The sequence below is a fragment of the Vidua macroura genome, chromosome Z (genome assembly GCF_024509145.1).
Source record: "Vidua macroura isolate BioBank_ID:100142 chromosome Z, ASM2450914v1, whole genome shotgun sequence".
In the NCBI taxonomy this organism is placed as follows: Eukaryota; Metazoa; Chordata; class Aves; order Passeriformes; family Viduidae; genus Vidua; species Vidua macroura.
Window position 1 is genome coordinate 1,369,656 of NC_071611.1, and position 22,612 is coordinate 1,392,267.

Genomic DNA, 22,612 nt, shown 5'->3' on the forward strand with positions numbered 1-22,612 from the left:
CATGCCTTTGCTTCTGCCATTTTCTTCACAGTTTTTTTTTTTTAATTTTACTTCAGATGTTCAGTAACTGCTTATTTTCCTCTGTGGTTATGTTTTCCTGCTCTGTAGTGCCTGGTTCCATTTGTTAATAGTGCCTTGTGTCCAGAGTTTTGCTGGATTTGGTTCTTAGGTGGATAATGAGAGGTGGCTGTGAGGTGCTGCAGGCCTGTCTGTGTGAGCTTCTCCTACACATTCCTGCAGATCCTGAGGAGGGAAATAAGTGTAAGGGAAAAAAGTTTCAAAGTCATACTTATAAATGCATTCCCCTCACTCATATCTTTGAATTAATTAAATAGGTGTTTTCAGGTACGAATGAGCAAGTTACTGTTCAAAAACTCTAGTATTAAGTATGAAATTAGTCTCATACTTGCTTAAGTATTAAGTAGGGGAGTCCACATCTCCTAAAGCCTAAGAGGGTATTATGGTCTGCAAAATGATGGGAATTTTTTTATTCCCTCCATCACCTGGGTAAAAGATGAAGGAAAAAAAGATGTGCTATATTTTAGATCAACCTGTTTTTCTCTCTGCTATGTGTCCTGTATTGTTCTTGTAAGAACCATCACTGTACAGTTCATTTATGGGCTATTTTCCTTTGTGGCATTTAACCCGCATTTATTTATTGATTTTTAGGATTAATTTTAGTGAGCAAAGTTTTATAAATCTAGTGATTATACCAACTGGTAAGGAGTTCAGGACACCACAGAAACTCTTTTTGACTGCTGTAGGATGCTGAAACATTTTTTTTATTTAAAATGAATGTGGTCTTAACTGCCTGGAAAATATGATCAAAATCATAGGGCCTGTCCCTGCAATTGGTTTAATGCAGGTGGGTCACTGTAACCACACAGAACTCAATTTCTTTCACTAATAATAACAATAATTATAATAGCAGAGTAAGCAAGTAAATGTAAGAATTCCCCAGAGGGACAAGTATTGGTGATCTTTTGTCTCTGATTTATGAAATTCTAAATAAAATTACATCAGACATCAAAATAACATCATACGGTATTTTATGTAGCAGTAACCTTATTGTGCTACTGTAGCACTTTATGCTGTGGGAAATGGTGATACACTGTAAATCACAATTTAACTGTGTTTATTTTTTTTGTGTTAGAAAATATCTCATGAGCAAAGTTGTGGGAAACTGAGAATCTCATTGCTTGGTATATGCAGAACTGAGCCCCTGCTCTTTGCATCTTTGCAGTTTGTGCTCCCTAAATTGGAACTATCCAAGAGCCTGGTATTCAGAAGAATAATCAATCAAAGCATTTTAATTCCTTTTAAAATTATTCTTGCAAGACCATCCCAGAGATTAATCTTTTTCTTTTTTTTACCTGTTTAATGTTAACTACAAACCAATGAGATTGGACAGTGGGGGCACTAGTTCCAGGTAAATGATTTTGAAATTTAAGGTATTCTCATGCTTCATGCCTCTGAAACCCAAAATGGATGGTGGTGGTTGCTGCTGTTGTTTTTGAAATAGCCATTTCACTGCCTACCATCTCAGGTTGCTTTCCCCAGTGTAGAGGAGAGTTAAGAGGTTCTGGTATGCAACTTTATAACTGTGAATTTATATATATATTTTTAAGAGTAGTGTACTATTTCAAGGAATAGTTATCTCAGTAACTGTCTTTTTTCCCAGGCTGGTGTTCTCAGCGTTTCAGGGAAGGTTTCACTGAAGGTTTCTGGGGTGAGACTGGAGCATTAACATGTCTTTGTCCATGCTTTCAGCTGTCAGCATGTTACTTAATGAGGCCTGGTAACTTCATGTTTTGCATTAGGAATCTGAAATTTGGCAGGTGGCCTTTGTGCCAGGGCTCTGCTGCTGATAATATGACTAAATGTGACCAAATTTTCAGTCTCTGGGCACGGGGAGCAGTCTGTTTCCATCTGTGCAGCAGAGACGTAGCCGGAGGTGGCCTGACGTCTGTGGAAACTGAATATTCTCATTTTGTTGCTCCCAGAGCCATCTGGGCTGTGTGCATCCTCTTGTGCCCAGGGATCACATTATCAGCTGAGATAGGCAGGGACGAACTGCAGCTTGTGCAAGTGCAGCTCCCAGCTCCCGTGGGACAGGACTGTGTTCCCAGGGATGTTTCTGCTGCTGCTTGCCAGGGGTTGAAACCACACATAACCTTGGAAAAGCACTGCAAGTCCATCCACTCCAAGCATTGCCCCACCACTGCCAAGGTCACCAATGACCCAAGTCCCCAAGTGCCACATCCACATGTTGAAGCAAATGTGTAAGAATGGGAGCCCTGATGTGACAGCAGTTGGGAGAAATTTCAAACAGGCTGGGACTGGCTGTGCATGGAACATGCAACATGGAACATGTGCAGTAGGGGAGAGGGACAAGAGTTAAACAAGAAGTAGGCAAGATTTTGGGATGCTGAGAAGAGAGATGAATAAAGAGGCAGGATGGAAGAGAGATGAATAAAGAGGCAGGATAGGAACAGAGTGGCAAAAAGCTGAGGAAGGTGAAGTCAGGCTTCTTTTTGATGAGAGACTGGGATGGGCAGGATAGGACAAAGGAGAGTAGCTTCACTCTGACAAAAGGCAGGATTAGATGGGATACTGGGAAGAAATTCTTCCCTATGAAGGTGGTGAGTCCATGGCACAGGGTGCCCAGAGCAACTGTGGCTGCCCCTGGATCCCTGGCAGTGTCCAAGGCCAGGCTGGACAGGGCTTGGAGCAACCTGGGATAGTGGAAGGTGGGTTGAGGTGTTAAGTCCCTTCTAACACAAACCATTCAGTGGTTCTGTGATGATAAGGTGTGGGTGGGGGGCATGGAAGCAGGTAAAAGAAAGAGCTGAGAAGGAATGGGGTCTGGGAGGGCAAGGAGGTGGGAATAAGCTACATGGAGGGAAAACAGGAAGGGTGATGGCTTCTATATACAAGAGAGATCCCCAGTGGATGAGAAAGATGTGTCTGGAGATGTTGGAGGGCTCAAGGTACTACTTGAGACTACTTAACTTGTCCCAGTCCCATTCCTCGTCCTACTGGGACACCCTGTGGGAGAGAGCACATGATGGAATCTACTCTCAGTTTCAGCATAGAGTGAATCATGAACTTCCACTTTGGTTGGTGAAGTGCAGGGATGTGCCCCACAAAATAGGACCAAAGAGAGTGGGAGGAAACATGAGGATTGTTTGATTTGTGGGAGGAGGTTGCTTTGCTATTTCACTCATAAATCAGTGACTACAAAAACTAACTTACTAGAAATTCAATTAGTTAAGTTGATGGTTATTTGGCCAGGATAAGTGTATTTTGTCTAAGAGGGAAAAAAAAAAACAAACCCAAACTCTTGGGTATCATTTCAGAGCAAATTGAGTGAAATTATTTCTTCAATAGTCATCAGGAAATACGTCCCCTTATACTATTGTTTTCATTTTACATTGTGTGTCATGTCAAAATAAATAGTATTTTATACTACCCATTTTCATAGCTGTATTTTGTCTTTTAAAAATTCTGTTACATTTTCAATAAGCATTTAAAAGTCAGGAAATTAAATGTGCAACCACAACTTATCCCTGCTATATTTATGTATTACTGAGAGTAACCATTACTTAATGATCATATATTGTATTCTTCATATAACAATATGTTTTTCTTCTGGAAAGTTCCAGTGCTGAGCTTCAGATACTTGAGCTTGAGATATTTGAGCTTGAGATTTATTTCTTTATATAAAATCTTCTCCTGAGAACAGGTATATTCACATAGTCATAAACAAGCTGTTATTAAAAAATTACAATTAAGGCAACCAGGATGAATGTCTACACTTATGTTAGCATTTTGCATTTGTGAAGGAACCCGTGAACTTGCTATATCTTACCATATGTTTATGCTTAGCAGCCTTGGGATGATCAAGTTCTCCACTAGCAGAGTATCTTCTTGCAGTGAAGTTTGTACGTGTGATTCATTAATTACTTACGCTAACAGCTTTTGAAATTTTCAGTTGCCTTTTTTTGTGAAAATATGTGTGGATTTTGCTTTGTCTTTCAGGCATTTCCTGTTAATCATCTATGTTGTTCATCCCGACTAGTTGTCCTTGTTTACTGAAACTCCTTGGATGACTTGTTTTCATTTATACCATCATCACTTTGTCCTAAAATAGTATTAGTGACTTGTTATAACCAGAAATTATATTGGTTTCCGCATCCACTCATCGCCTGCTATTTGTGGAAACCGTTCTTGTAGTGATTTCATGTTTCCTATTCATTCCACAGCCTTGACCATTCTCCCCTTAAATACCTCTCAAGTCTTTCCATCTTCCCCGTATTGATCCTTTTAGAAAAAGGTGTTTACTACACCTCAGCCTGTACGTGGGGATGTTTTGGCACCCTTGTCATAAAGTAGTGTTTTCCCCATGTAGAGGTTACAGTCACTGGCTTCATTTTAGCTTCCTTGTGGGAAATAGGAAGGTGCTGACAAAGAGCCAGGTACTGGGCAGCATGTAATAATGGAGATGCTTTTAAAAAACTATTTTAAAAATTATTTGAGGGATCTGAATTTTTGTTTTGTCTCTTCATATATAATAAAAATTACTTTTATACCTCAGTCTTTAAGTTTGAATAATTCAATAAACATGAATCATAACAATGATGCTATTTCAAATGTCTCTTGTACTGTGAAAGAGCTTCCAGAGGTACAGACTCACAGAATGGTTTGGGTTGGAAGAGACCTCAAAGCCCATCCAGTCCCACCCCTGCCATGGGCAGGGACACCTTCCACTGTCCCAGGATGCTCCAAGCCCCATCCAGCCTGGCCTTGGACACTGCCAGGGATCCAGGGGCAGCCACAGCTGCTCTGGGCACCCTGTGCCAGGGTCTGCCCACCCTCCCAGCCAGCAATTCCCAGTTCCCAATCTCCCATCTGTGCCTGCCCTCTGGCAGTGGAAGCCATTGCCTGTGTGCTGTCCCTGCATGCCTTGTCCCCAGTCCCTCTGCAGCTCTCCTACAGTCTCTCTTCTCTCTCTGAAGTTACACAGGGCGATAGCTTTGTGTGCAGTAGTTGTTGTTAAACATATTTATGTTTTGACCGAGAGCAACCCTGAATTTATAGAGGATCTTTTCCATGTTTTTAGGACAGTTCCTGTTGAGTCATTTTTACCAGTCCTTCAAGGCAGGGTGTTGGGTACATGTGTTTCCTCCATGTAGGTTGGCTGGCTACAAGGAAAGAGTGGATTGATTCTCTTTCTGCAGTAAACTTGGAAATGGTGATTAACTTCATCCACCCTGATAGTGGAGGGCAGTGAAAGACACGAAGCTCTTAATTTAGTGGATGACTTTCTCTTAGTATTAGAGGAAGAGACTTCATACTTTTCAGGGGAAAAGCTTCAATGTGAAGCCAACACACTGTTGTTCTGTCCCCGACCTTCAGTGTGTGTGCTCTTGCCCATCAGTCAGAGCTCCTGTGTTGAGCTCTCTCTTGCCCAACCAGTGATGAGGGAAAATGGCAAGACTTGGGCAGAGTTATTCAGGTGTCTTGGTGTAAATGGAGACTTTGTAAAGTGTCAAGGATAAAGATGAGTATATAAGTGTGGTGACACAGGGCATAGAAGTTCGCAAAGTGCCAAGTGTTATCATCTTTCTACACCTGCTGTGTTTCCATGACTTAAAGTTGATGAGATCTACTAGGTGACAATGCTGCAGAGGTCTGACTTTTTTTTTTCTTTTGTTAATTTTATTTTAATTATGCTTTGGAGTACAAAATTTAAGTAACATTTGAGACTGGAAACTAATTTTCATGTCCGAAGGAATGTGAGACTCCAGACAGCTTCCTGTGTTCTTATTCAGACCTAGGTGCTGAAGAGCCTTTTTCTTTTATTTTTTTCTTTTTGCAGATACTGAAAAACATTACTTGGTATGCTGAGCGTGTCCTAACAGAGATCTCACTTGGGAGTCTTCTGATACTGGTTGTGATAAGAACCATCCAGTACAACATGACACGGACAAGGGTAAGAGTTGTGTTGAGCACTTGTGAATTCCTAACCTCAGCAGCTTAAATTCCATTTCAAAGAGGGAGTGGGATTTTATTATTTCTATTGCAACCAGTTGGCATCTCGTTTTGCAGGAAGGAAGAAAATAGATCAGCTGTGTTAACTAAGTGTTTGTGAGATTGTAACACAATTTCTGTGTTGTCTTCCAGTTCATTGAGTATGGTTCTCTAAAGACCTTCATTCAGGTCTTTCTTCTCTTCAGTTGAGAAGAAAGAGTTTCTTAGTTTCATGAGAAGAAGTTATTCCTTATAGGCTATTTACCTCTCTGAATGACTTAAAAGTGGGAATTTCAGGTCTATTTATTGTTCGTTTTTTAGGAAGTGTGACAGGGACTGGGCCAGAAGACCTCTTTGAGCTCTGGCAAAGCAAAACTGCTTTAACTTCAGAGCCTTATTAGCCTAGATTGATTTTGTGCATTTTTCAATGCACAATAGGTTTTTCATCATTTTTGCAAACACAAACATAGTGTCACGCACTTCTGAATATTTTCAATGATTAAAGGCACAGAATTTTTTACATTAAACAGTAGCCAAAATATTAAATATATTTTGAACTGCAAAAACTAAGGATGTTACTTTTATGATAAAAAGAATTGGAAGGAATGAGAACAAATTTGGCATATATTTGTAGTATTTAGAATGTATTGTGTTATGTAAATTAATATTTCAGACTTGAATAGGGAAATTAATCCCCTTTGGATTGGATAAGCGGACAAGTTTAATTCTGTGAGAACCCTTGACTTTGAAAGGGCCATCAGATAAATGCTTATCTGGCCAAATGATTTCAGGGATGCTGAAGTAAGGTATGGTTGTAGTTGTGGGATATATGGAATGGTGTGAAAGAGTCAAGAGGGAGATGAGTTATGAAGTAGGAAGTTTTAGGATAAGATTACAAAAGGGAGAGAGAGAAAGGTAGAGAGAAGGAAAATGTCTTTGTGTATATGTTACAGCTGTGGTGCAACTGTAAATGAACATTGAAAGACAAATACAAACATATCTATACATAAATGTATGTATATACTCTGAAATTCATATATTTGTATATTTGTATCCTCTTTTGTAAGCCTTATATTTTAAGAAAACATGTTTGAACATCACCGAGTATATATGCTTTGCATTTCTGCCTGTGCTTTAAAAACAACATACATTACTCAGTCTTTTGAATTACTCCTGACAGAGTTGTCAGTGCATATCCAACGAACAGTTTGATGTGTTGGTTTTTTTATCTTTCCTCTTCTTTCTGACAGGACAAATACCTTCACACAAATTGTCTGGCAGCCTTAGCAAATATGTCGGCACAGTTCCGCTCGCTTCATCAGTATGCTGCTCAGAGGATCATCAGGTAAATATAAAGACTCTGCTGGAAAATTGTCTTTACTGGAAGTCTGGAGTAGAGAAGCTTGAATTTTGTAAGCCATAGTAGTACAGAAACATTAATTTTATATGCCTTAGTAGATACCAATGGACTAAACAGCAGAAATGATAACTGAGTAACTAAGTAATCCCAGAATAAATCTTACTTGCTCTATACTTGAACCTGCTCTGAATAGACAGTAAAAATACTAGTTTCTCTGTCTGAGAAGCTTCTGCCTTTTGATCCTCTTAACAGAACAGCTCAATTCCTGCCTTCAAAACAGAAGGTTTTGAGAGGTTTTTGTAAATTACAAATTCAGTCATGTATTCAGTTATTATAAAAATGCACTGAGTGGTGGTTCTCAAGTACTGTACAGCATGGATTCTCTGCTTATTTCTTCCTGCATATTTGGCAAAAGGTCTGTTTTTAAGATCAGACATAATTAAATGATCATTTTTTGACAATACCCTGCAAATATGGGCAATAAAGCCTAAATCTATGCTTTCCAAATGATTAAGTTTATTATCCTGTATAGTAGCCAATAGTCAGTATCTGCTGTGGTTCTAAAACAAGGCCAGAACTTTGAAGAAGCAGATATTGAAGTTGGTCCTTCCTATTGTGTTTCTGTGCTGCAGAGCACATTGTAAAGGCAGGTAACCCTGTGCCAGGCATCCTTCTCATCTTGGCAGCCAGCCCTGCTCCACGCTCCAAGGGAAACTGGGAAGGTCCTTTTTAATGTGATCTGGAATAAATTGTTACAGGGCTTGTCAGGTACAGACTGCGTGCCAAAAATAATAATTGTGTACCTGTACACTTTGTCAAGGACTGGGTTAACATGACACACAGCTTGTTCTTAAGGATTTAATTCTCTCCAAGACACTTCTCCTTTGAAAATGGTTGGTGGTATAAGTAGGACAGGTTACCAATGAATGCATTGTGTTGGTGCCTTTCACCTGCCTTGTACTTGCCCTCTTTTCATACCCTTGGCAGAAGTAAAGAGGGTTCAGAATTTGAAATGGAGCTATTTTCCCCTTACTTGCCACAGACATTGTCTCAAATATTTGCTGTGCTCATTTCTCAAATCATAGACTTGAAGTCTGAGTTTTCCAAGCCTTTGAAATGTTCTGAAATCAGAGATCCTGGTGTGGTATGAGATACAATTCTCCAACCCTCAAAAACTTGGTGTGGTTCTTACTCATTTGCCACTTCAGAGCTTGTTCCTAGAATCCTGGGTTCTGATTTTGTTCTGTTTTATTCTTTGGCTGTTTCTGCAGCCCAAAGTGAGATGTGTTCTTCTGGGTATATTAGCAGCAGGAAGCAGTTACTTGTCTCAAGACTCAAGAACTTCTCTTTCACTCATTTCATGCAGCATTTTATCAAGATCCTCTAACATTTGGGAGCCTTATTCCTAATGTCTCTAAAACTGTATAGTTACAATGTAACTTTAACATGGCTGCAGGATTTTTAGCTGTGATATTCTTATTGGAGGCAGACAGACTTGTTCTGCTGCTTGACACTGATGAGTGCAGAAAGAAGGCAAAGGGGTGAATGGCAGAAAACAGGGAAAGGAGATTCTTTCAGAGTAGAAGATCATTGAGTCCAGTTGTTGTAGTCCCCATCCTGGAGGTGTTTAAAAGCCATGAGGCACCTGGGGACATGAGTCAGTGGTAGCCTTGGGCAGTGCTGGGGGAATGCTTGGACTCAATGGTCTTCAAGAGCTTTTCCAACCTAAATGGTTCTATAGTTCTATTCTATGATTCTGTAAATCAGCCTGAGATCTCAGTGCATTTGGAGAATTGTAGACATGTTAGTCTGGTAGCACAGCAGAGAGAAGGATGCCAGCTATCCCAGCCATTGGGTGCTGGCAGGGTTGGAGCTGTATTGTTTTGCCTGGAAGTAATGTAAGGGTTGGTAGAGAAAATGGTCATACTTGTCAACTGAAGAAGCAAAACAAAGGCAATAAGATCTGTATTATGTATACTATGGCTTTCTTACATAGTACAAAGGCATTCCATGCTGTTGCTTTTAAGCTTCTGTCTTATTATAGCCAGGCACTCCATATTATTATAAGTGGAAATTGAAATGAAGGAGGTGACTTTAGATTTGAAACAGAACCAGCGAAACAAGAGGAGTATTAGGGAAAGAGGATCTTATTCTGGAGCTAGAAAACTGTACATCTGGACAATAGGCAAAATTGACCACCAAGACTGGAATTTAATTTGTCGCTGTGATCATGATTGCTTGTAAATCAAAAGACACGACATTAAAGATGTATTAAAATCTGTTGTAAAGTGTCCTGTGGGATTAGGACATAGGCAGGCTAGAAGGAAGAGCCAGTTCCAGGAGCAGCCTGTCTCCTGTTAGACTTTACTGCATTTTCTTCTCAGAAACTTTACAGCCCTGGGTTCCTTGGCAGGTTTAATCACAATCAAGGAAGTATTTTAACCTGATTTCCTCTCAAAATACACTAGATTTGCTATGAAGTTTCAGTTACCAAGAAAAGCAGTTCAAATACATGGATTTCTTAAGGGGCTAGTATTTGAGTCATATATGGTTCTTCCTTTTTCGACCTTAGGAAGTCTATTATCCACAATTACTAAATTTCACCAGCAGTAATGGACTCAGCTTTGTCCATGGTGCCAAAGCAGAATATATATATTTATGCTCCTATTCTGCTTCACCATCAGAGTGCAAGCATCTTAATCAGAAGGCGTTTTATGTGAAGGAAAAACAAAATAGTACTTTATATTACATTAAGTATTTCAGTTTTTTTTCAGTATTATAGGTTTCTAAATTAAGTAGCTCTGAAACACTTAAAATCTGCTTAGCAATACAACTGAATAGACAGTCATAATTTAAACCTCACCAGATGCTCTAATGACTCCTTCCTTAATGTGAGAATTAATTCCATTTCCATGCAGGCTTTTTCCTAATCCTATTCTGAGCAGAGACAGCCAATTGTTTTAAATTCTGAAGACCATTTTCTGTGAAAGAATGAGCTGGGAATAGTCAATGTAGTGCACTTAAGAGCTCAGTAAAATACAACTTCATAATGTTGGGTGATTTGTATCACGTTCCAGCAAAGCATGAAAATTGTCAGATTTGTGCAAATCTATCACCAGCAGCTGCTGGAAGTTAAAAATAGAAGTAATAGATGTTTCCTAGTAAGATCCAGGATTCACTTAGTGTTGGATGTCCTCTGTTGTAGATTGCCCTGACTTTGAAATCCTTGCCTTCTCTGATCCCTGTATGGGCCATTCACTGAAGAGTTGGACTCAATGATCCTTCTGGGTCCCTTCCAGCTCAGAATATTCTGAGATTCTCTATGCACTGCTACCATGGGTTTGTGTTTAATTACTCAGAGCTTTCTTAGCAGATTGCTGAGGGTGGTACTGCACTGCACTGTGGAGTGCCGCTGTTTGTACTATCTTAAAATTATATTTAAATGTACCTGCATAGTAGTGCAGGTATTCAGTTTGTCACTTTACGCTGCAAGTCAGTTGGCATTAATTCCTTTAACCTATTTGACAACAGCTTTCATTCATGATACCTGGCTTTTCTGCAGCTTGCCTGACTGCTGTAGTATATGTAACACTTGGAGGGTTCTTCCTCAGATTAGCTGTCTCCATGTCATTCTAATAAAATTAGTGACAAGAGGAGGGCTGATCACTTCAGGCGAATGCTTTTCCTGTAGCTTCATGTGTTGGAATGTTTGCTGTTTCCTAAGCAGGCATATGCCACTAGAGGTTGCCATGCACCTCACTAATTAGACGTGGACTCTTAAGATCAAATGACTTCATGGGGCTAGAAACACCATCCAGTTTTCCTTTTTTTCTACATTATCACCACAGCTGCTCATGTGCAGGACTGTGTGAGACACTAAGAATTCTATTGGGTGCACTTGTGTTGATTTCTTTGGTAGTCACAGAGGTTTCAGTGAGATTCAGGGAATTACATGAGGAAAGAGGTTTGTGTTAAATTCTCCTGATACTGGTAGGAGTCAGATGGAATTAGAGAAGAATGTATGCTTTAAAGGGGTACAGATCAGAGACCGGTGTAACTTGTGCATGTTGTGGGATGCTGTAGGTTGTACTTGAGCATCATCACCACCCTGCTGTATCTGCTTGGAGAGCAAAGCTGGAGACCTATGTACCAGCTGTAAACATTGTTTTTTTCCTTTTTAAAATAAGTTGTGAGTGGTGTCCTTAAACATCAATACTTGTAAAGTCTGACTGCACTGCTGTAGTTCCTCACATCTGAGAGGAGGATGAAGTCCTGAATTCCCTTTTTACTCTTCAGTAAAAAAAAAGTCTTCATCTTTTTGTGGGGTTGATTATGTTTCTTAAGCTACTGTGAAAATTGCTATCCTTGATGATACATACTGCTGTATTTGAGAAGTTTCAGTTCCCCAAGCAAACCATTTATTTGCTTTATGGTTTTCTATGTTAGTAATTTAATTTCTTTGGTATGGTTTCCTCTTACAGAAGTCTGATGGGATTTTCTGGGCAAAAATGTTTATGACTGTTGTTTAGGAAAAAGAGTACAGGATGTTGCTTTAAACAGTGCTTTTAAATCCTGTTTATGCTGAACTAAAAATTGTCTTTAAGTTGTAACGTGTGACTTTCTACAGGAACAATGTATTGCTACTGTGACGTATTTCATACGATCCCAGAAGAATTTCAGTGGGAATGGACCCTAAAGCCCATCTTGTTCCACCTTCCATTCCATGGTCAGGGACACCTTCCACTAGACTGGATTGCTCAAAACTCTGTCCAATGTTTTCCTTAAAGTAACTGTGAATAAATTTTTTCCTTATACCTAATACAGCCCTGCCCTCTGGCAGTGGAAGCCATTGCCTGTGTGCTGTCCCTGCATGCCTTGTCCCCAGTCCCTGTGCAGCTCTCCTGGAGCCCCTTGAGGCCCTGGCAGGGGCTCTGAGCTCTCCCTGGAGCCTTCTCTTGTGCAGCTGAACAGCCCCAGCTCTGCCAGGCTGGCTCCAGAGCAGAGGGGCTCCAGCCCTGGCAGCAGCTCCGGGGCCTCCTCTGGGCTGGCTCCAGCAGCTCCACGTCCTTGTGCTGTTGGAGCCAGGGCTGGGGCAGCTCTGCAGGTGGGCTCTCAGCTGAGCACAGGGGCACAGGGGCAGAATCCCCCCTGCCCTGCTGCCCACGCTGGGGGCTCAGCCCCAGGCAGGGGGGTTCAGGCTGGGGCAGGTTCAGCTCTCACCCACAGCACCCCCAGCTCCTTCTCCCAGGGAATGCTCTTGATCCATTCTCTGCTCAGAAAAAATTGTGTGAATCACTGTGTTTCAACAAAGAAAAATACTTACAGAGCAGCAAGACATGTGATCTGACCCATGTATTAGAGGCCACATTGAGCTGAAAAATCTGAAATTTTTAGTGTGTGTGTGTGTGATGAAATTAAAATTTGCCAATTGCTTAATAATATCATTTAGCATTGCCAATAATGAGATGTAATTGCTGGCTCAAAATTCTCTAGGCTGCTCACACAGGAAGATAAACAAATTTGTCTCCCACACAACTTCAGACTCTGTGAGCTTTCTGGTTTTCCTGCCTTTTTTTCTTGATGTCCACAGTGCTTTTGAGAAGCTCTTTAGCAGAGAGCTTCCTCTGCCACTGGAGAATAGCAATGGGATAGTTGGAGCAGAGAACTATTGAGATGGAGTTCATAAAATCAAAGGTGCATCTTAAGGGGAATAACTTGGAAGCATAATCCAGCTTGCTGCATGAATGCTTCAAACTTGTTTGCTTTTCATTTTAATTCTCATTTGGAAATGTGGTTATAGAACAGAAGTGTTTCTTCTCATACAGGAGTTGTAACTTTTAAATTATAAGATTTGAGCTAAATTGGCATTTTAGACTTCAACTGAGATGTCTAAATTGATTAAATAGAATTAGGTAAATAGAGTATGCAGTAATTTTGTTAAGCTCATCGTTCTGGCATCTTTCTTACAGCAGGGCAATGAATGGGGTTAAATTAGAGCAGTTTTTCAGATTAAAAACTTCCTAGAATTGTTTCAGATTTGGGAGTTGAAGTCCTTTGACACTAGGAAACCTAATTTTGAAAGGCTTTTTAATTTCAGGAATGTCAGCTTTCAGTGATCAAAAAGCAAGATAATGCTAGTAAGATGTTCAGTGATTGATTTATAACCTATACATTTATTAAGACATAACATGAAAACTGATTCCATCCTCCTCTATTCCTTCTCCATTGGTACTGTTGGAATGTGGGGTTTGTGTTGCTTAGAACTGCACAGCTTTGGGGATGGTTTGAAACACACAGGTTTGTGTCACACCATGGACACCAGGAGCCTGGGCTTGGGTAGGCTGTAATGGTACTGTAGGAATGATCTGTAGGCAAATGTTTTACAATCTGGGTTCAAACCTTCATCTCTTAATTGGGCCATTAAATTAAATCTCAGTTTACTGATCTCTTAATCATACCAGAGAAGTGTTCACAATGGCAGGCCCTAGAGAAAAGAGACTGCTCCTGCTCCCACGGCAGCAGACATTGAGAGACTTCACAGGTTAAATTATAACATAATAAACGATGAAGCTGCTTGGAATTAGTGCCCTGTGGCCAGAGCTTTTAAATACTGAACCCTCTAAGCATCAGCTTTGAACTGCTCAATAGTGAATCCTCTGAGCAACAGCTTTCCCATTCATTTTTTAACCAAAGGAAAAGAAGAAAGGAAGGAATTGAGGGTAATGAACAGTTTCTCTAAAGCAGTGAAATCTGCTTCTGCAAATAACATGAGGGGAATAGCCAAATATCCCTGTTTTCTGATGGTGAACTGAAGTATCTCCAGTCTGAGCAGTTCAAGAGTAAAAGAGATTTTTTAGTCCTCTTTTGAATCACATATGGGTTGTGCTAGAAAGAAATTATTTCAATGATAGTTATCACAACAACATGACTATTTTCTAAATTTTCTAAATGTGATTTTTAACCTCAGGCTTATGTTAATTTCACTGTCAGTGCAGGAAGCCTCACAGCCCTGCTCTCCAATTCCATGCTTTGAGGGAACCTGTTGATAGAAACAGTGGCTTTTAGTCATTCCTATCCCTGATTATTTCCATGCAGACATCATCTCACTGAGGTGAACAGGCAAAGAGCATTTCTGTGGATATGGCTTCAGGTTATTTATCTGCAGCTTAACCAGCTTGTTTAATTTTCTGTGTTTGCTTTAAAGCAGTAGCTGATGACCTGTTCATCCCAACAAACTTATGTTGCCATACAATACTTGGACTGGTGAATTTGTTACTTTGAAAAATCTGTATTGATTTTTATCTCCATCCTTCACTTGGGTGGTATTTACTATGTGCTATAAGATATAGGTTCTTGTAATAAATTCTCTTCAGAATGGAAGGCTGCAGAACTGACTGGTTGACTTTGCCTCAAAAATAAGAATTAAAATCCTCAAAGACAATTTAGTGCTTCCTAACTTTGAAATAGTTTGTAATGTTTTTGTTCAGAAAAGAAAGCATTTATTGTCTAGCCTGGATATAAAATGGCTTCCCACTGCCAGAGGGCAGGGGCAGATGGGATATTGGGAAAGAATTACTGGCTGTGAGGGTGTGAGGGCCCTGGCACAGGGTGCCCAGAGCATCTTGGGTCCCTGGAAGCGTCCAAGGCCAGGCTGAATAAGGCTTTAAGCAACGTGGGATAGTGGAAGGTGTCCCTGCCCATGGCAGGGGGATGGAATGAGATGATCTTGAAAATTCCTTACAACACAAGCCATTCTATGATTCTGTGATAAAATTATATTCTGTTTATGAGAAACTGCTTTATAATGAGATATTTTTTGCCCCTATGTAGTGCAGCAAAAGTGGTAATCCCATTTTTATTAAGCATTCCGAGTAGAGTGAAAGCGAATGTCTTCTCAGAAAAAGGGCCTTCATTATATTCTCATGCTAAGGCCATGTTTGAAAGAGGACACTGTGGAAATGGAAGACAACTTCAAGCCCCTGAGCCTGAGCTTTGCTTTTCACCTGTGGGCTGCCAGTAGCCAAAGTTGTGTGTGCAGTAGGACCCCTGGAGACGCTGTTTGAGTCACCTGGTGAAACCTTGGGCAGCTTTGCCTTCTCTTCCTTGAGCTGTCCACAGGCACAGGCTGCCTACTCTGTGTGCAGTGTTTTTATACCCCTCATTCTCTGTCTGCTGTGTCACTGTTACTCCTCAAACCCACAGAGGGTCTTGAATCCCTGGGGTGCCTTTTATTGGGAGACAGAAGCGATTTATAAAGATCTCAGTAGTGTTAAATAAAAGAAACATATGCTGGCCTTATTAGTAGCTTGTTGACCTAGATTAGCTGTGGGGAAGCTTATAAGCTGATCAGCCATTCCAAAATTGGGAGGTGTCATTGCAATTAGTGGGAAAGGCTGTGACAAAAGGGAAGACAACAATCATTCTGACAAGGGAAAAGAGACTATTAGTAGCAAATGGGCTCTTGCTGGCATGACTTAGGGATGTAAATAGAATGAAGTTAAATTTTTAAGAGGAAAGAAGCATCCTTTGTTACTAAGAATTGAATGTATTTGTGTTCAAATGTACTAAAATGCTGCTTTAGCTATGTCAACAGCAAGAGCAGTACCCCATGTATGCTTGCCTGTTTTTGCCTGTGTGTAACATATGGAGGTGAGGTTTTAGGCTGATATCAGCTGTTTCCAACATGGAAATATCATTGAACTTGGTTTAAGCCTGGTTGAACCTGCTGGGGATTCTGAGTGGGCATCTGATGGGACAGTAATACCCTCATCCCCCATCTGGCATGAGCAGTTGAGTGCCGCACGTGCCATTGGAAGTGTTTGCAACCCAGGACCCCCAGCTCATGGAGGGTCATGGAGGCTCCCCACATGGGATCAGCGGATCACAGATTGGATCAGTGTGAGCCTCAGAGGGATACTGGGAGAGCAGTTGCTTCTCTCTGTGTCAGGGTTTTCTCACATGGAGCAGAGCAGTTAAACTATCTTATCTTCTGCCAGATAATGGCCACAGGACTCCTTAAAAATGACAGTTTGATTGCTGATTTGGCTTAAAAAGGTATTTAGTATCAAAATATGCACCAATCTGAAATCTCGGCTTTGTACAAGGTAGTTTGCTTCTGCGTGGAACCACTTTTTGTGTCTCTGCTGACTTGTAGGCAGCAACCAGCAGGACAATTCTGTAATTTTTAGGTGGCAAGACGCTACTACAATTCATTTGTCTTCCACCATCCAGAAAATTGTGTGGTATTTCAGAATCTTACAAACTGCAAGTCGCGGCCTGGCAGGATGTGTGATTCAAATCAGCATAGAACTGAGGTGTGTTGGAGCCTTGATCCCTTTTTCAGGGCATCCAGAGCATCACATGTGTCACACAGAGCTGGAGTTAGGAGGGAGAAGGCCCGGCTGTGACATCTTTAATTATTATGAATGGCCCTTTAATCGTTACTGTGCCACATAAGCTCTTTGCAAACAGTATAACTTGATAGAGTGTTCAAATTGGGGAATTAAACTTTTCTTTTTCGGTGTAACCTTGAAACTGTTGATCTTGTGAATCTCTTCTGATAGAGAAGAAGAAATATCTGAGAAAATCTGTCGAGAAATAACTGTTTTTGTGATAGACTTCCAGTGCTGTTTTACAGATGAATTTGCAGAGTAGACTGCTGAGGTTGTTCTGAGTTGTGTCACTTAAATTTTCTGCATGTTTAATGCTACAGGAAGCAAAAATGAGAAATCAAGTAGGATTATTCCAGTCCTGCTAATACAATTTTGATTTCTTTTAGCTGGAAAAAAATTTAAGGCCACTGAAATATTTGCTGGGTTGTGTCCCACTGTATTATTTAAGAGTTGGATGTCTAATGTGGAGGTCATAGAATGGTTGAGTTAGAAGGGACTTTAGAAATACCTAGATATGATCTTTATAGCTTTTGTGTTATAAAAAGACTATTTTATACCAATAAGTTGTCATGCGTAAGATTTTTCGGAGATTTAAAAACCAAGGGAATTCTGATAGTCTTTTAGAAACTATTATTTGCCGTTCTAGTAGAATCCTAGAAACTGCAGTCTTGTCTTCTCAGTTTGTTTTGAATGGAACATATTTATAGGACAGTGTTCCTTAACAGAAATAGAGGTGACTCAAGATAATGACTTGCTTGAACCTGTAATTTATCCTCAGTTGCAGGGTATTTGGCTCATTAATGCTTTATTCTGATACAACATGTACTCTTTCCTGTTTAGAAATTTTCCCTATAGAAAAAACTGTGCACTGTGATCTGAAGAAATGAATAATGAACTTTTAAGGATTTATCTGACAAACTAAAATGGTTCTAAGTAAACATTAGTATGGAACAAAAATGTAGCCAAAATATAGCATTAATTATATTTTTTTTCCTTGTCAGGCTGATGCTTATTTCACATTTTAACTGATGTCGTTACATACATCTAGTATTTTTCCAGCTCTGCACTGCAGTGAATTAATGTCTCTCTCCACTTGTGTGAAGTCAGGATAGGTATACTCATACCTACAGGGAGGGAAGCAGGGCTGTGTAATACCCAACTGGCCCGTGTCAGTGCCCTCCAAATGCCTCCTTCCTTTCCACCACACATGGACATTTTCAGTTGAGCAAGGATTTTCAAATAGGCTTTCTAAGGGATTTTGGGAATAGAAAATAACAACATATGAAATTTCTGAGTCTCTTAAGTACTCAAACTGAGGTATTTCCTACCACCATGTATTTTCACTGGCATTTTTGTGGCTCTCAAAGACAATATTGCACATTGAATCACCTGACATTTGTAAATGGAGGGTGAAACTATAGGTACAGGCAAAAGAACTGGGATTTAACAATTTTAATGTGCAGCAGGTCTTTATAACCATTGAGTGATTCAGCCTATTTAATGGTAATGGCCTTCAGTGAGTTTAGGAAATAGCAGGCTTTTAGGTGAAGTAAATGCACTTAGCTTTGTAATGAATAAACAAATTTACAATGAAGTTTTGTAGAGGCATGCTGCTGTGACTTGTTAGTTGTGTGCTGGGGTCTGTAAGTACCCCAGTTAGCAGGGACTCATATGGATGGATGGATGGATGGATGGATGGAGGGATGATGGATGGATGGATGGATGATGGATGGATGGATGGATGGATGGATGGATGGATGATGGATGGATGGAAGGATGGATGGATGGATGGATGATGGATGGATGGAAGGATGGATGGATGGATGGATGGATGGATGGATGGATGGATGATAGATGATGGATGGATGGATGATAGATGATGGATGGATGGATGAGTGGATGGATGATAGATGATGGATGGATGGATGATGGATGGATGGAGGGATGATGGATGGACAGATGGATGGATGATGGATGGATGGATGGATGGATGGATGGATGGATGGATGGATGGAGGGATGATGGATGGATGGATGATGGATGGATGATGGATGGATGGATGGATGGATGGATGGATGGATGGAGGGATGATGGATGGATGGATGGATGATGGATGGATGGATGGATGGATGGATGGATGGATGATGGATGGATGGAAGGATGGATGGATGGATGGATGGATGGATGGATGGATGGATGGATGATAGATGATGGATGGATGGATGATAGATGATGGATGGATGGATGAGTGGATGGATGGATGGATGATGGATGGATGGATGGATGGATGATGGATAGATGATGGATGGATGGATGATGGATGGATGGATGGATGGATGATGGATGGATGGATGGATGATGAATGGATGGATGATGGATGGATGGATGATGGATAGATGATGGATGATGGATGGATGGATGGATGGATGATGGATGGATGGATGGATGGATGGATGATGGATGGATGATGGATGGATGGATGGATGGATGGATGGATGGATGGATGGATGGATGGATGGATGATGGATGATGGATGGATGGATGATGGATGGATGATGGATGGATGGATGGATGATGGATGGATGATGGATGGATGGATGGATGATGGATGGATGGATGATGGATGGATGATGGATGGATGGATGGATGGATGGATGGATGGATGGATGGATGATGGATGGATGATGGATGGATGATGGATGGATGGATGGATGGATGGATGGATGGATGGATGGATGGATGGATGATGGATGGATGATGGATGGATGATGGATGGATGGATGATGGATGGATGATGGATGGATGATGGATGGATGGATGATGGATGGATGATTGATGGATGGATGGATGGATGGATGGAAGGATGATGGATGGGTGGATGGATGGATGGATGATGGATGGATGGATGGATGGATGGATGATGGATGGATGAATGGATGGATGGATGATTGATGGATGGATGGATGATGGATGGATGGATGGATGATGGATGGATGAATGGATGGATGGATGGATGATTGATGGATGGATGGATGATGGATGGATGGATGGATGGATGATGGATGGATGAATGGATGGATGGATGGATGGATGGATGATGGATGGATGGATGGATGATGGATGGATGGATGGATGATGGATGGATGGATGAATGGATGATGGATGGATGGATGATGGATGGATGGATGGATGGATGGATGGATGGATGGATGGATGGATGGATGATGGATGGATGATGGATGGATGGATGATGGATGGATGGATGATGGATGGATGGATGGATGATGGATGGATGGATGATGGATGATGGATGGATGGATGATGGATGGATGGATGGATGGATGAATGGATGGATGATGGATGGATGATGGATGGATGAATGGATGGATGGATGGATGATTGATGGATGGATGGATGATGGATGGATGATGGATGGATGGATGGATGGATGGATGATGGATGGATGGATGATGGATGGATGGATGGATGGATGATGGATGGATGGATGGATGGGGGATGGATGGATGGATGGATGGATGGATGGATGGATGGATGGATGGATGGATAGATGGATGGATGGATGGATGGGTGATGGATGGTGGTTGGGGCAGTGGGGCTCAGACACCGTTGCCCTCGCGTGCCATGCCCTCTCTTGCCACTGTCTCCCGATGCAGGATTTTCCAGGTTCAGGCAGACGGAGACGCAAATGCCTCTGTTAATGAGGGTGTCGTAGCATCTCTGTAATCCCTTGCAGAGCCTGTGAATTATCACAAGTGTCTAGCCAAAGGATAAAAGCACCGGAGGTTTCCAAAACAACATTCCCATAGTAACATTTCTTAAGCTGCTGGGGATATGTGCCTTCCAAGTAACCAGTGCATATGGGTGATTAAAGCCTTTGCCTTTGTCTGAAACATCAGAACTGAATAGACACTTCCTCTGAGCTCTTTTAGATCTTTTTTGCTTATGGGTCATCAGTTATTTCTGTCTGCTTTTAATATATAAATCCTTTTGTTCTTTCTGATAGAACTTCATCTGTACATAAGTAATTTGGCCTTTCTGTAGAAGAATCTCATATATTTCTCATTTTGTTTTCAGTCTATCAGACATCTCCAGAACTTGTTTGGCTTTCATTTCCTTGCCCTCCTTCACTATAAATACTTCCATGCGTAAAGATAATACTCCTGTCATAAGCCTGTCATGTACATTTGGCCAGTACTGTAACAGAGTGCTGCTTCAGGGCATGGGAACTTACATCTGTGACACATTATCACAAATAATCGCTTCTTAAGCATTTAAATAATTTTCATCCTTTTCTATGTTGTTATGGCACCTTTAACCCCATGGTGACCCCTCACTGCCAAACTGCTGTTTTGCAGTAATGTAATTTAAAATCCTGTCATCACTTTATGATGTAAGATATAAATTTAGGGATACTTGTATCTGAAAAGAAGGCCTTCAGGAATGAAATATTTTTAGAAATCTATGAGAATGTTACTTAGAAGAGGACATTAGTTGGGGATCGGGGAAGAAGGAAAGTGTCAGCAGTAGAAAAGGATCAAGTCAGGATTACTTGAGAACAGACATATCCATGTCCACAGGACCTGGTAAAACACATCCAAGGATGCGTGTTGACTTGTGCCCATACAAGACCACTGTGTTGGATCACATCTGGAAAACTGCATCCAGGCTTTGGGCCCCTAGACATAGCAGAGTGGCTGCCAGACTGGAGGGAGTTCCATGGAGGGCTGCATGATGGCTGGGAGCTGGTGTGGGAAGGTGGGCTGAGGGCACTGGGCTTGTTTAGCCAGGAGGAGAGAAGGCTTTGGGGCAAGACTACAGTAGGAGGTTCACAGAAAGGGTGAGCAGCATTCCATGTGTATGAGAAAGCTGCTGAGAAGATGGAGCCAGGGTTTTTATACAGAAGGGTGTGGCAGGAAGATGAGAGAGAATGGTCAGGAGGTTCCAGGCTGAGGGAAGAATGCAATTTTCATGGTCATGGCAGAATTGGCACAGCACCACAGGGAAGTTGTAGAGTCTCTCTCCCTAAAGACCTCTGAGACAACCAGACAAACCCCTGCTCAGGTGTGGATACAGTTTAAACCTTGCTTTGAGCAGAAGGTTGGGCTAGAGACCCCCTAAAGTCTCTTTCATATTAATTATTACTCTAATCTAAGAATAATAATTTAAAAAATACTTAAATTGTGTGAAAAATGAGGATTTTCTTAAGTAGTTTAACTGTGCTAACACCACAGTGGCAGAAACTTGCCCCAAATGGGCATGTCGATCTTTCAAAGCATTCTTGGTACTGAAAAACAAATAGATAATTGGATTTCTACTGTGGTTTATCAGTACTGTAGTTCATCATGTCATCAGCGGCAGTGTACTAAATAGAAATGAAAAGTTCAATCCAAAATTCTATTTTTGCTTGATGTATATGATGTATTTTACTGTTGCAAGAATCACAGAATCCTAGACTGGCACATGGTAGGAAAGGATCTTAAAAATCATCTCATTCCAGCCATTCTGCCATGGGCAGAGGCACCTTCCAGTAGACCATATTGCTCCAAGCCCTGTCCAACCTGTCTTTGATACAGGCAGAGAGATTATTTGCCTTTCAGCTCTTTATGCCTTATGAAATAACATTAATTGGTGATATTTCAGGCAGAATAGAAATCAATTCTCATGGAGTGGATGATCTAATAAGTTGTTGTTACATATATTTGACGTTTGAGTACAGCATGTATTTCGGTTGGGCTTGTCTTTGGGAACAGAGGAGTAGTGACTAATAGGACTTCCTAGAACACAAGTTATCAAACATAACAGTTTG

General features: G+C 41.0%; 1 protein-coding gene across 9 annotated transcripts in view; it reads left to right on the forward strand.

The window, feature by feature from the left end:
• DYM (dymeclin) overlaps positions 1-22,612 on the forward strand; it is a 211,894-nt gene that overhangs the window by 88,899 nt on the left and 100,383 nt on the right. For all 9 annotated transcript variants that reach the window (XM_054002973.1, XM_054002979.1, XM_054002978.1 and 6 more), the window contains 2 exons: positions 5,882-5,995; positions 7,284-7,378. In XM_054002973.1, coding sequence (XP_053858948.1) covers positions 5,882-5,995; positions 7,284-7,378 — 209 coding nt within the window. The remainder of the gene's footprint in view (positions 1-5,881; positions 5,996-7,283; positions 7,379-22,612) is intronic.